The sequence below is a fragment of the Sapajus apella genome, unplaced genomic scaffold, assembly GCF_009761245.1.
Source record: "Sapajus apella isolate SASKATOON/1434 unplaced genomic scaffold, GSC_monkey_1.0 scaffold47, whole genome shotgun sequence".
NCBI lineage: Eukaryota > Metazoa > Chordata > Mammalia > Primates > Cebidae > Sapajus > Sapajus apella.
This window is the reverse complement of record NW_022436987.1, coordinates 6,551,347-6,566,383: the sequence shown is the minus strand read 5'-3', so window position 1 is coordinate 6,566,383 and position 15,037 is coordinate 6,551,347. Positions and strand designations below refer to the sequence as shown.

Here is a 15,037-nt window from a genome sequence, read left to right as displayed (position 1 = left end):
TTTTCATGGTTTTAGATCTTATGTTTAAAACTTTAATCCATCTGGAGTAAAATTTTTGCATAAGGTATAAAGAAGGGATCCAGTTTCAACTTTGTGCATGTGGCTAACCAGTTTTCCCAACACCATTTATTAAATAGGGAATCCTTTCCCCAGTGCTTGTCTTTGTCAGGTTTGTCAAATTCAGATGGCTCTAGATGTGTGGCATTACTTCTGAGACCTCTGTTCTGTTCCATCGGTCTATATCTCTGTTTTTTGTACCAGTACTATGCTGTTTTGGTTACTGTAGCCTTGTAGTATAGTTTCAAGTCAGGTAGTATGATGCCTCTGGCATTTTTTTTTTTTTTTTTTGGCTTGGCTACGGGGGCTCTTTATTGGTTTCATATGAAATTTAAGGTGGTTTTTTCCAATTCTTTGAAGAAAGTCAACGGTAGCTTAATGGGGATAGCATGGGATCTATAAATTACTTTGGACAGTATGGCCATTTTCACAACATTGCAGAATCTTACTCTTTTAAATAATATTCCATTCTGTCTATATTCTACATATTCCTTATTCATTAATGTATTGATGGATTCTTAGGTTGATTCCATGTTCTGTCTATTGTGAATAGTGCTGCAATAAACATAGGGGTGCAGATACTTCAATATACTGGTTTCCTTTCTTTTGGGTAGATACCCAGCAGTGATCCGGATTACTGGATCATACAGTAGTTTTATTTTCAGTCTTTTGAGGAACCTCCATACTGTTCTCCATAGTGGCTGTACTAATTTTCATTCCCACCAACAGTGTACAAGGGTTTCCTTTTTTCCACATCCTCATCAGAATTTATTATTACCTATATTTTGGTTAAAAGCAATTTTAACTGGGGTGAGATGATTTCTTAGTTTCTGCTTACATTTCTCTGGTAATTAGTGATGTTCAGCATTTTTCCATATACTTGTCTGCCATTTGTAAGTCGTCTTTTGTGGAATGTCTATTCACATCTTTTGCCCACTTTTAATTGGATTATTTGTTTTCTTGCTATTGAGTTAAACTACTTATGTATCCTGGTTATTAATCCCTTGTCAGATGGGTAGTTTGCAAATATTTTCTCCTGTTCTGTGGATTGTCCTTGTTGATTGTTTCCTTTGCTGTACAGAAGCTTTTCAACTTGATGTAATCCTATTTGTCCATTTTTGCTTTGGTTGCCTGTGCTTTTGAGGTCTTAAGAAATTGTTGCCCATATCAATGTCCTGGAGTGTTTCCCCAGTGTTTTCTTCTAGGAGTTTCATAGTCTCGGATTTAAGTGTTTGTTTAACCTATTTTGATTTGATTTTCAGATATATCAAGAGATAGGTGTCTAGTTTTCTTTTGCATTTTCCCAATTTATTGAAATGACTGTCCTTTCCCCATTGTATAGAGAGCAAAGTCTTAACACTCTCTTGAGATGTCAGTGGTTGCTATGGGAATGGTCACGGCAGACTCAGATGATGTCCTTGGAGAAGTAGCTTGCACCTGTCCCCCTCACAGTGCACTTCCCACTGTGAGCTGGAAAAGGCACAAAATAAAGAGCACTAGCCCAGCTTGTAGACGGAGGAGAGGTAGAAGTAGAGGTGGGGCACAGGTGGGCAGTGGAGGAGACTTCCTGGAGGAAATGGAGCAGGAATTGAGCTTTGACACATGGTCATGGCTTAACCTGCCAGGGAAGCATGGCGAAGAATCCCAGGCAGAGAGCACAGCTTGTTCAAATTCCAGGAACCCTGAATTAATGTGAATGGGTTCAGAAAACTGTAAGGGATTTGGTATGGCTGCAGCAAAAGTCATGGCTCTGGGGGAGGGATCAGAGATGAGGCTAGAGAGAGAGAGGCAGCACTGAGCCATGGAGGCCTTCAGTGCTGCACTAGGGAGTCTGGACTTTATCCTTTAGGCAAAAAATGCATTTGAGAAAGATCACCACTCCTGCCTCTGGAGCTTGGAAGGGAGATCCACTAGCAGGCTGACACAGTTGTCCCAGTGAGAGAAGTTGGTGATCTGAACCAGGGCAAGTGTGATGGGAAAGGGATAAGGGGACAGTCATAAGACACAAGGGAGGTAGAATTGGCAGGACTTGGGGCCTAATTGGATGGTGAAAGGATAAATAAATGAAAATGTCCATGTTTCTCACCAAATACCTAAGACAGAAACACAGGAGTAGATTCTAGGGAAAAGGTGAGTTTGACCATAGACTCAACGGCCATCAAGCTACAAGGGGTCCAAGTATAAGGACCTCTAACCTTCCAAGCAATTCTGCCTGATTGGGAAGCCAACATCTAGTTGAGCACAAGTTTGGTGGTAACTCAGATGCTCAGGCAGTCTAGGCTGTCACCTCAGGCTCACAGCCAGCAACCCAAAGGGTCCAAGCCCTAAAACGATTTCACTACAAACAAAAATGGGGGGATTCCTCTTTGCTGCTATGAGGCTGATATGAGGAGCAGAACAAGGGGCTTGTGTTAACTGAGTATGAATGGCTACAGAACATTCTGGAACATCAGTAGCATGGGGAAACCTGTGCATGTCCAGGACTCACAGAGCTCAGTGGCCTAATAGACAATATCCAGGAAGCTAACTTTGGTTGAGACCAGTACTGATGACTCCAGAGGTCCAGTTGGGGGCATGGACCCTAAGAGCAGGAAGCCCCGGGCCTCTGCTGATGTTCAAATGCTGGCCAATCATGGGTTGTCCCAAGAAACTAGAAGGTAGAAGGTTGTCCCCCTTCTCAGAGAAGGGACCCAGTCAGTGGCTGTGGGGAGCAAGGCCCCACCCCTGGGGTAGGAGCTGTAGGTGCAAACAGGTGTGCCACAGTCCAGCTAGGTAGAGGGAACTGGGAGTGGGGAGGTCTCTGTCCTAGCAGAGAACTAGAGCTCTGTGAAGAGAACAATGGTGCATATTCAGTCTTCTGGAGGACACCAACACATCAGCGATAGGGGAGCCTGCAGTCTCATGGGAATGCTGGCTTCCAGGTATCTGGCCACACAGATGATGTCAGCCCTCACCAACTGCTTGGCCTGAGGCTCCTGAGTCTCCCTGTGTTGCCCCTATGCCCTCTGAACCCACTCTGCCCTGGCCCCTAGGGAGGACCCATCCAGAACCGCAAGTCCAAGCGCTGTCTGGAGCTACAGGAGAACAGTGACCTGGAGTTCGGCTTCCAGCTGGTGCTGCAGAAGTGCTCGGGCCAGCACTGGAGCATCACCAACGTCCTAAGGAGCCTGACATCCTGACGCGCCGGGGCCCCGTCCGGCTGCCTCTTTGCTACTGTGTAGCACCTGCTGCAACGTTGCCTGCTGTCCACTTAGGGTTGTTTGGAGTCTGGGGAACCAGGTTAGTGGGCCCCCAAGAAGACCTTTTTATTTCCTATTCAATTTTCATGGAGTTTATAGAAAGATGCTGATTGGTGGGTGAGGGTATGATATATCATAAACTATTTTGCAGTTGTAAATAGGGGACAAGTGGAAAATATTTATAACTGACAATAAAATATGATTCATTAAGAAAAGGGTTTTGTAGTCATTTGGTACTCTGTGGAGATTCGTGCCTGGCTCCTCTGAACTTGGAATTCTTGTACCCAACGCCATGGCCCTGTGTGCCCTTCTGACTTCTCATTCTTTAGAAAGGGGGTGTTAACCAGCACTCGGTGGGAGCATATTGTGCAAGCTGCCAGCTCCTTTCATTAGACCCAAGGCAGCAGGAAGAGCACTATGATCTCAGGTTCCAACCCTCTGCCTCTCCTGTGGCAGGTCCCCCTCTGGAAGATACCTGCCATCCTTCATTCCTGAGGAACCACAGTTGCTCACTGGAGTGTCTGCTGGGCTTCAGGCCACCCTGCCCTCTCCTGAGGTCACCAAGTCACCTCCTTCACCCCCCAGAGCTGCCCCTGGCCCAGCTCCTCACCAGGACACTGCCTGTGTCCAAGACTGCTCAGGACCCTCCCATGAATCAGAGGCTGTCAGTTTCCTTTAGCGCCATAACAGATCTCCACACACTGGGTGGCTCACACAACAGAAAACGATAATCTCACAGTTCAGGAGGCTAGGAGTCCAAAGTCAAGGTGTTGGCAGGGCTGGCTCCTCCTGCAGGCTGGGCGGGGAATCTGCTCCAGGCTCTCTTTTGCCTGCTGGTAGTCTCAAGCCTCCCCGTCGGGGCGGCAGCTGTCTTCTCCCCTGTGTCTCTGCGTTGTCTTCCTTCTGTATGTGTCGGTCTCTGGGGCCCAAATTTCCTGTGTTTAGGAGGACCCCAGTCATGTTGAATGACAGACCACCCTAATGACCTCATTTAACTTGATTACCTCTGTAAAGATTACATCCAAATAAGGTCACATTCTGAGGTACAGGGGGTGAGGACCTTACCATTTCCTTTTGGGGGAGCTCAATTCAGGACTTAGCATCTGGCCCACTCAAGTAGGGCTCCAGGTCAGCCCCTCTGGGCGAGCCTCAGGATAGCAGTGGCCCCCAGAGTAGAATCATCTTTCTCAGAGCCTGCTACCCAACTCTCTGTTCCTCCTGCAGCTTCAGCGGGATGTTCCTTGCTGCAGTCCAGAAGCCCTTCTTATGGTTAGGGGAACCCTCTTTTCCTGGTTTGAGGGACCCCTCCCAATCCCCTTGCCCAGCACCACCTCCAGCTCCCTAGCACGCAGCAGAGCAATGACTAATGACAGGGGCTGCCAGGAAGGACAGGAAGCCCTTTCTGCACAGGTTTCAGCCCCTCCCCCATCCTCAAGTTCTCTGGGTCCTCTTTCCCCAGGGCCTCCAGCCCAAGCATTCTCCTTCTCTGGATCATTTATAGTTGAAAATTGATGATCATGGTGGAACCTTCTGTGCCTATGGTACCCCCAAGGTACAACAGGTCTGCTGTCTCAAGCACTCTAGCACACTCAGAAATCTATCCAGCCTAGGGCTCACCTAGCTTCCAGCCCCCAGGGCTCCCCAGGCCATATCATAGACTCCCCTTCAAGTTCACATTTAACTCCCTAAACAGCCCCTTGGGCTCCACTGCAGACCAGTGAGAGGACAGCCAGACATTCCCCAGGCTGGCCACACGTGATGGCCACCACCCACCCAGGGTCATGGGGAGCAGGAGCCTCATGAGGAAAGAGGTTCCTCTGGGGTGGTAGGCAATGCCTTTGCTATGCCTTCAAAGCCAGGGCTCCAATATCCTCTTCCTCCTACTTCCCTCCACACAGAACTCTACCATACTCATCCCTGTGCTCATTCCAAGGGCCATCTCCCTCTGGCTGTACCCCTCCCATGCTCCTGCATTCGCTCTGTTACAGTCTCACTCTATCCGGCTTTCTTCACCTCCAAGCCACCACTTCCAGTCTTCATAATGTCCCTTGCATCATGCCCTGCCCCAGTATTCCCAAAGTCCCTAAACTAGCAGCATCAGCATCATCTGAAAACTTGTTAGAAATGCACGTCTGGGGCCCAATCCCTGACCTCTAGAAGCAGACCACCTGTGGTATAACAAGCCCTCCAGGTGATTCTGATTCCCTGTTGAAGGCTGAGAACCACTGCCCCGCACAGCGCTGACTCCTGTGTGTGCCAAGGCCTCTGTCTTCAACAACATCCATTCATGCTACTCCACCTCCTTGTGCCTTCACCCACCTGCATCACACCTTCACTCCCCACCCCGTGCCCCTGATGCAGAGGACTGTGAGTGGATTCAAGCCAGACAGCCTGGGTTCAAGTCCCGGCCTGGCCACTTATTACCTAGGTGATCTTGGGCAGCTGCTTGGCCTCTGTGTGCTTCTCCTCCCTCTCCTCAAAAAATAGGGACACTAATAGGATATTTTATAGAGTTGTGAAAATTAAATGAATAAATTTGTATGACACAGAAGAGTAATGGGTACGTAATAAGTGCTATAAAGTCTTAGCTATTATTACTTCACTACTGGCATCCTGACACCCAGTTGCTGTCACTCAGATCCACACCTCGCTACTGTCTACACCCACACTTGGCCATGCCTGTCAATAGCCATATCCCACCGCACCTGTGCTAACACCCATTTGTGTCTTGACCACCTGCCTGGAGGCACCTGTTCTCACTGCTGCCTACAGCCACACACCGACAAGTTTCATACATCCCATCCTCCTATAAAACGCACCCAACATCAGCCCACTCCCAACGATATCTACACCCTTAGGAGCAAACCTGAGAGCAGCAGTCTCCCCTAGGAGCCAACCTGGGGGCAATTAAAACAGGGCAGGAGAGCAACTCCCTCCTGAGACACCTGCTCACCATCTCCCTGGGTCTGGATGCCCTGGAGGGAGAAGAGGTCCCAAGATGGCCCCTGAGGGCCCTGATCTCCTGGGAGTGGGAACAATATGGCCAGTCCAGGATCTCCATATCTCAGAGGTATAAGGTAAAAAGCAGAGGCACTGGTGGGGCCGGGGCAGAGGCAGGAGGTCAGAGCATAAAGGAGCAAAGAGAGTGAGGAGGCCCCAGCCTTGGCCAGTTGCTGCTGCAAGCTAAGCAGCGGCTGTTTAGGGGCTCTCTGAACATGCTGGAGTGAAATTGTTTTTTTCTTAATGATTTGCACATTAAACACCTGTGTTTGCTGCTTCCCCTACCTTCCCTGATACTGGAAAGGACTTTTTTAGCCTGTGCTGTAAGACATCCTATTCAGCCAGCCCTGCTGCCTGGCCCACCACCCAGTTCCCTAACTCAGCCACCAGCACTCGCCTCGTTCCTGCCCATGGTCCCCTCTTATGAGTAATGAAAGAAGAGAATGGGCTCCTCACACCCCCTAGAAGATGGACACAACTGTTGGCAGCAACAATGGCAGAAGCCAGAGTACACTGCTGCATGCTGGCCCAACTCAAAGGTCACTGCCAACAGCCATATAGCCCCAGCCGCCTGCCTCTCTGCCTGAGGCCTTTCTCTGGCCATAGGCACCTTAGCTTAGCCTGTGCAGGGCACACTGGAAGTATTAGAGAATTCCATTCATAGGAACAACCCCAGCCAATGAGGGATAGGCCTCCTCACCCTTCAAGGGTACAAATTGGAGGCCTGATTCCACAGTGTCTCACAGGCCCTGGAGGGACTCAGCCTCAGTTCCTCCTGAATGCCCTGGGCCTTTCTCCCCTTTCCTGCCTCATATCCCTCACTCCTCTGCGCTTGCCCCAGTCACCTCCCAAATGCTTGTTCCTGAATCTGCTTCTGGGAGAAGCAGCTTCTGCCCACTCCTCCTTTGGATTGTCCCCACCCATGACCCACCTGCACCTGAACACCAGTGATACCCAGAGCCACATGTGCACTCCAGACCTCTCCTCTAAGCTCCAGGTATGATCTCCCACTGCTGAGGGGCCCTGTGCAGACAATGCTGATCTGAGGGCCCCCATAAGGCCCAGCCCAGGGACCAGGACCAGCACCACCTCCACCAGATGCTTGAGCCAGACACTCCTCATGACCAAGCTCTTCCTGTCCTCACACCCACCCACCCTTCTTCAGTGCATTATGGCAGCGATGCCTCCAAAACAGCTCTCAAATCTTCCCCAAGCCTCTTCAGCACCCCCTACTCATCTGCCCTTCACATTGTGACAGTTACAAGGGTCTTTCTGAAATACAAATATGATCAGATTCCTTCCTGCCTGAAATCTTCAGTGGGTCTCATCAAAGATTTTAAATGACTAGCTCAGGCATTAGCCCTGACACTTCCTCTTTGGTGAATCCAGAGTCCGAGTGTCAGAAGCCCGGTGTCCTGGCTGCCACACGCCCTGGGTGGCATGGCGTGAGTGTTTCATCTCCTCTTCCCTATTGTGAGGAAGCTTTTCCTTGGGGAGGTACGTTAGTTGGCTAGGGCTGCTGTTACAAACTGGGGAGCTTCAACAACAGAAGGGTGTTGGCTCACTGCTCTGGAGGCGGGGAGGCCAAGATCAAGACATCAGCAGGGGTAGCTGCTTCTGAGGGCTGCGAGGAGAGGATGGCATGGATCTGCTCCTGGCCTTCTCATTGGCTTGTATGTGGCTTCTTCTCCCTGTGTCTCTGCACATCTTCTTTTTATGCAGGTCTCTATTTCCAAATCTCTTAAGGACACCAGTCATATTGGATCAAGGCCTGCCCGAATGATGTTAACTTCATTACCTCTGTAAAGATCTATCTCCAACTAACATCACATTCTGACGTACTGGAGGTTAGGACAAGTTTGGGGTCAAGTGACACAATTCAGCCCCGAAGCTCCCTCCTTCAAGGAACAGAGACGCAGAGGAGGGGTGGTGAGGGGCAGGCCAGGCCCCAGGAGGCTGCCAATGCTCATCCCACCTTGCTTAGGCAAGTCCTTCCTTGTTGGGGACAGCCCCACGGTTCTGATCTCCACAGAGATAAGGGTGGGCACTGCACAGGTGACAGAATTTTTGCCTAAGTATCTAAGACATTCATCATTGTCCTGTGTCCACAACCCTTTTAAGGAAAACCGTCCCAACCACAATCCCAGGTGTGAACCTGTTTGTGCCAAGACCATACCTGATCCAACCTGACCCATGGGCAGGTACTGTGTTGCCTGCCGAGTAATGACTGAGCACAAAATGACCAGCGGGGGCCAATCAAATTCTACCTGTGAGTTTGCACCAGGACCCTCATGAAGACTCAGCCACTTGAAGAAGGCCAGGAGCCATGGCCATGCACAGGATGTGCCAAAGGGAAGAGCCAGCCCCAGAGCGCCAAGAAGCCCGAGCCCTGTGCAGACTGGGATCATGGGGAAAACCACAACTGAGCAGGAAAAGAAAGGAGCCAATGAGCAAAAGGCAGCAAACTGGCCCCTGAAGTGCCTGGGATTCCTCCCCCCAGCCCCAGCACATACACAGGCTGATGATTTTTCTTTTCCCTCAGCTGGTTGACCAGCTCCCTGGTCTTTACACCAAATAAGACTGATAGAAGCAGGATGTAAAGATTTTAGATACCAGGACCTACTCCCCCACAGCCCCTCGCCCATGGGGGAATGCATACACAATCTCTACAATGGTTGTACACACAAGTAATAGAGGTGTAAACGTTTGCACCATCTATGTACACATCCACACACAGGCTTACATAGCCACACACATACACATGTACACACATGCAGCAGGTTGGACACATGCAGACATACATGTACATGCTCATAAATATACAAACGTGCATGCATGCAACACACACATTGACCCCAAAGAGAAAAGGGATTTCTGCTCCTCCCAGAATCTGCTTTTATAGAAATGGGGCTGCCGTCATTTAACACCGCCCTTGTGAAGCAAAGGCTGTTGCAAATCAGAGCTCTTTTATCCTCACCATTTCTTTCTAATTATAGGCAAGAGATGTAAGGGGATTCTGAGGCAAGACAGAGACATTGACTCTCTGCCCTTCAGATTCCATCACCGTGGTCACAATAGTCTCAAACCCAGGAAAACAAACACAGGACACAGTCACCCAAAAACATGTCATCTCTCAGCCATGCTCCATCTCCTGCCTTCAGCTCCAAACAGGAGGGAGGGGAATGTAGATGCCCTAGACCACATCTAGCACCTCACCCTGCAAGACCCTGAAGGCGCACTGCCCTGTCCTCTGCCTCTGCCAGCCTCTCTCTACTCACAGTCAGGTATTTTAACCTTCCTTGTTTTGGAAACAAGGTTAAGCGGAAAGGGCCTGAAGAGACATTAGCCCTAATGTGGATGTCTTTTTAAATTATATGGTGTGGCCACATCGTGGAAACCAGGTTTTAAAGATTGTCACCATATAATGTCTCTGTCTCTGTCCAGTCCCCCAGTCCTATATCTAGGGAAGGAAGGGGCCCATCCATGTTCTCTGGGAGATATGGCCGGAGCTGGCTTCATGGGCCTGTGGCATGAGACCCCAAGCTGGAGGCTACCACCCAGCTTAGTTTAATGCTCTGCTGTAGCCACCATGAAATTCTTAATTCTGAACAAGTGTCCCCATATATTTTTGCACTGGGCCCAGCAAATTATGTGTCTGATTCTACCTGTGACAGCACTTTTGTAGAAATTGCTCATTGTCCAACCCACAGCCCAGAGCCTTCTCCCAGGAGGAGCTGCTCCTGGTGAGACAGCCAATAGAGGCAGGTGGTCCAAGCAGGCTAGACACATACAGACATACATGTATATACTCATGCTCACAGATATACAAACGTACATGTACATACTCATAGATATACAAACGTATATGTGCATACTCATACAGATATACAAACGTACATGTACATACTCATACTCAGATATACAAACATGTACATGTGCATGCTCATACTCATACAGATATACAAACATGTACATGTGCATACTCATACAGATATACAGACATGTACATGTGCATACTCACAGATACACAAACATGTGCATGTGCATGCTCAGAGATATAAACATGTTCATGTGCATACTCATACTCAGATATACAAACATGTACATGTGCATACTCATAGATACAGATATATAAACACGTACATGTGCATACTCACAGATATACAAACATGTGCACATGGATGCCTGCATGTGTCCAACCTGCTTTGAGGAATCTCGACTACCTGCCTTGATTGGCTCTCTCACCAGGAGCAGCTCCTCCTGGGAGAAGGTTCTGGGCTGTGGGCTGGATGATGAGAGCTTTCTACAAAAGTGCTGTCACAGGCAGTATCAGACCCTCTGGGCGTCTCTTCCTTCCCATGCGCCCCTCCCATCCTCTTCTCCCTTCTGCTGCTGCCACCCTCGCCACAGCCTCTAGGGGGCACTGTGCTCCCTTGGAGCTCCCACACCTGGGTTCCTTTATGGTCCAGGCGAGGCACACCAGGATTTCCAAAAGAAATTGAACTGCTAAAGGAGGACTCCAAGGAAATGATCCCCAAACCAAGGAGAGAGCGTGAGAGTTATATCTCCCCAATACTTTCTGCTCCCCTAAGTTGTTCTACTCATGCCTTTCCACGGGCCTGGTCTGTCTTCTGTTTCTATCCATGGAAATGCCCCTGGTATAACCTGACCCTTTCCCCAACAAGGGGGGAAAAAGCCCCTTCTGTACTCGGGGTATGAGTCAGGGCCTCGGATCTAGGGGCGGGGAGATGAGCTGAAGAGAGCTTAACAACTAAAGTTCTTCGAAAGCATGGCTGGGGTAGGGTGAGGCACCCCAGACAGTGAGAGCGGAGCCCTTCCTATCCGTAGAGCTAGAGGGCCAGGAGAGGGAGGCATGCCACAAGGCTCACTGGAGGCTGTAACCAGCAGGACCCACAGCCAAAGGTGGAGGAACCCCCACTGTAGAAACCACAGCCGAGCGACGTGGGAAAAACCCCTCTCTTCATCTGCTGTCAGAGATTCTACCGAAACCTCCTGCTGGCGAAACCCAGCTGGAGGCGGAGGGCAGGGGAGCCACTGATGTGGCCCACGGGGGTCAATACAGAGCAGGCCAAGAAGAGCAGGGAATGAGTCACCAGCACACTTACCCTCGGCCTAGCTCTGGTCTGGACATCATAGGACAGTTGCCCATCCTGTATTGCCAGCTCACATCCCTCCTGTAGTCCCTGAGTACTCTTACATGGACACTAACCATATCACGTCCTTTGACATCTGACCATTCTTTTTACTGATATGAAATAGGAGACAGAAGAGAGGTCTCCCCAATTACAGCGTGGGTCCCCTGAGAACATCATTGGTACTGCATCCCTCTGATTCCTCTGGGGTCATTGAGACCCAGACCCTCTCTCATAGGCTCCGTTCCTCATGATCTCTAAGGAGGGCGATCATGAACAGCCCTGGCTCCATCAGCATGCGGGGACCTGGAGTCAGTTTTGATGCCCTAGATGAGCCTAGGTGAGTTTGATCTTGTAGCCTTGGAATAACAAACGGACTCCATCTGTTTGAAGGCATTCAGTTGGTCCTGGCTGCCTGCAGTGATGAGTGATGTGTTGGGGAAGATTCTGAGGGTCTGGCTTCCATAGGCAGGAGTATCGGAGAAGATGAGCAGGAAATGGGCGAAGTGTATGTGTGTGTGTTTGTCTTATATTTGGCCTTCCCATCCTGTCCTTTCTACCCCATCTCCTCCCAGCAGGAACAGAATATCCCCAAAATCCTTGGCCCACTGGCTTGGTGCTCTGGGGCCCCTCATTGGCTAGGGTGCTACCACCAAGGGGTTACCTACTCATAAGTGCTGTGCCTGCTCCACAGACACAAGGCCTTGGTCATGGTCACCTGCCCAAACCACATGGACCCTCCAGATACATTTGGGGCACTGGCCTTTGCTATAGATGCTGTTTCCCCAGCCATTCCCTCTTCGAACTCTGGCTCCCTTCCCATCTTAGGCAGGGAAGGGGCTCAAGTCTCAGTACATCTGATCATCTGCTGAGCTCACAGTATCATGAGTGGTGTCTAAGAAGATCCTAAAAATGATAATAATAACATCAGTTAATTGATGACTCCTATGGCCAGGCACTGAGGTGAGTCCTTTTATTTTCTCATTTAATATTCAGTATAACCTTCTCACATAGCACTATTAGCACCCGTTTTATAGCTGAGAAGACTAAGGCACAGAAAGGCCAAATCATTCGATAAGGACATATAACTAGCAGAGGCTGGATTTGAACCCAGGGAGGCTGACTGCAGAGCCTTCCCGTTTATCTTCCACTATACTATTCTGCCTCCCTCCTGGACCCCAGGAACCCCACAATAACTTTATGCTGGAAGTTTTCATTGATACCAAAGTGTCCCACCCTGAGGTTCTACCTGGACCAAAGAAATGAGCAATGACAATCCACACCTATAGGAGCGCCAAACCTGACCCAGTAATATACAGTGCCTACCAACTCACTTGAATGCATGTTATCTACAAGGTGGTACCAGCAACAAGCATCATTTTACAGACGAGAGCAAGGCACAGAGGTTAAATAGCTTGCCCACAGCTAGCAAGGAGTCGTAGCCAGAAGTGTATTCAGGCCCCCTGCTGCCAATCTGTGGTCTTAACCACCATGACCTGGTACCTCCCAGCCACCTGACTGCCTATGAACTTGCTGCAGAATCCACAGGAAAAACCCTCTAGGAAGAAACCTCCTCTAGCTCCATGTGCTACCAGGCTGTAAGCACCATCCCCTGCTTCAATTCCCTAGTGAGCCTGCCCTTCCAAATGTGACCACGGTGGGAATGTGATTAATGAGCCAATTATTTCTGTGGAAGACATCGTACAAAATAAATAGCCCATTTCCCTTCAATTTACTGTTTTAATAAATAAATAGAGCTCCATGCTCTGGTTTTGTTTATTGCTGCTCATACCTAAAAGTTTGTGATGAATCTTCTTGTTGTTCATTTCCAAAATTAATCAGATCTACCTGATGACTTTGAAATATAGGACTGCATTTGTCCTTCGATGTTAACATCAAGACACCCAGGGCTGGGGGAGGAGGGACGGGATGGGGAAAGGTGGGCCTGGGGAAAGACTGAGCAGAGGGCAGGATGCCCAGAGCTCTGGATGCATGCTGTGTGCACTGAGGCCTGAGTGCCCACACACAAGAACTGTGGCCAGGGGGGCTCAGAATGCAGTCTCATGATTCATGGTTCAAGGAAAACTACCAGAAGTGAGGAGGGGCAGAAAACTCCTGTTTCCTCTGCTTGAAATTTTGGCCAATTGGCCAAACCGGGGATGCTGAACAAGAAGATTCCAACTAAACACCACCGAATGGGCTAAACTCAAAAAGATGTTTACCTTCTTCCCAGGGGTCACAGTGATTGCATAGCCACTTATTCAGCTGGTTCTTTTGTATATCCCTGTGTATGGGCACAAAGGAAGAGCAGAAGTCTAGGTGTCTGTTGTAAGGTGCTTACCATCTGAAAGGATGTCAGGAAAATGGTAACTCCTCAGTGTACAGTGTGATCAAAGGTCAAAGAACTTCCATAATTGATGTCTGTGGTGTGCGTTTATGTTCCACATACTTTGACATTTATCTTATCAAGACTTACAATATAGCTCATGAGGTAAATAGTAAATACCCATTTTATAGATGAGGGAAGGAAGAAGTTCAGATGAGATCAATAACTTGCCCAAGTTCTTAGAGCTATTTATTATTTCACTGAAAGTGAAATAATTCAGATTCATATCTATGTCTTCAGATTTAAGGACCAATGTTTTTGTTATTTTTTCATATAGAATATAGGTATATTCTTTCTGTGTGTGTGTGTGTGTGTGTGTGTGTGCATGTGAGGAGTGGGGAGAGAAATCTGGGCTGGGATAGTCTGAGAATGCCACAAAGAAGAGGTGGTCATTATAACCTGGGCTTTGATGGGTGAATAGGAGTTTTTTAAACTGAAAAGGGTAAGAGAATGAAATGTCAACTAGAAAGAAGAATTAGGTCTGACTTAAATTAATGGTAAAGAAAGGTGAGGAGATAATCAAGCATGGTGAATGACTGGCTATGAGGGGTGAGAGAGAGAAAGGGATACACTTAGAACATGGTCACTTCCCTTTATCTGGTATCTCTTGGCAGTGAGGGATCTGTCTCATGTCTGCCCCCAATCTTTCCTCGGCTCTCTCCTCCATAATCTCCAGGATACTGGCTCATCCACCTGCTGAGGCTGGAGTAGGGCAGCTGCCTCATCTTAAGTCTCCATGCCTCCACCACACAAGGCTGTCAGGTAGACCAGACCTCTCTGTCGTGTTAGCGGTAGCAAAGGCAACTCACAGATGTGGGAGCAGGCAAGGTTTTCATTTATGCATACTTTACAAACCTTCTTCGTAGTTCAAATGGAAATACACAAATACAATGGTTAACCCTTCACAGAGTGTCCATCCCCTCATGGACAAAGCTCAGCTCAGAGCCTGGGTCTCGGTCCTTGGACATGCCCTCTGGGAGTGTTCCCTTCTGCAGTCTGTATGAAGAGACACGGTGTGGCTCTCCTTCCCACCAACATGTCTAGAATGTAAAAGACGACCACATCCTACACACCCCAATTATCATTGCAGCCTCCTAGCCTGTCTCCCCTGACTGGCCCCAATCCCCTCCATGCCAGGGTCTTTCAGCATGTGATCCACTCACCTGCATTGGCAACTGGGATCACTGATGTTTGTAAGATGC

General features: G+C 48.9%; 1 protein-coding gene across 2 annotated transcripts in view; it reads left to right on the top strand.

The window, feature by feature from the left end:
• The window catches only part of GALNT18 (polypeptide N-acetylgalactosaminyltransferase 18), a 364,052-nt gene extending 360,541 nt beyond the window's left edge, over window positions 1-3,511 (top strand). For both annotated transcript variants that reach the window (XM_032240753.1, XM_032240752.1), the window contains one exon: window positions 3,090-3,511. In XM_032240753.1, coding sequence (XP_032096644.1) covers window positions 3,090-3,236 — 147 coding nt within the window. In that variant the 3' untranslated portion in view covers window positions 3,237-3,511. The remainder of the gene's footprint in view (window positions 1-3,089) is intronic.
• The last annotated feature ends 11,526 nt before the right edge of the window (window positions 3,512-15,037 follow it).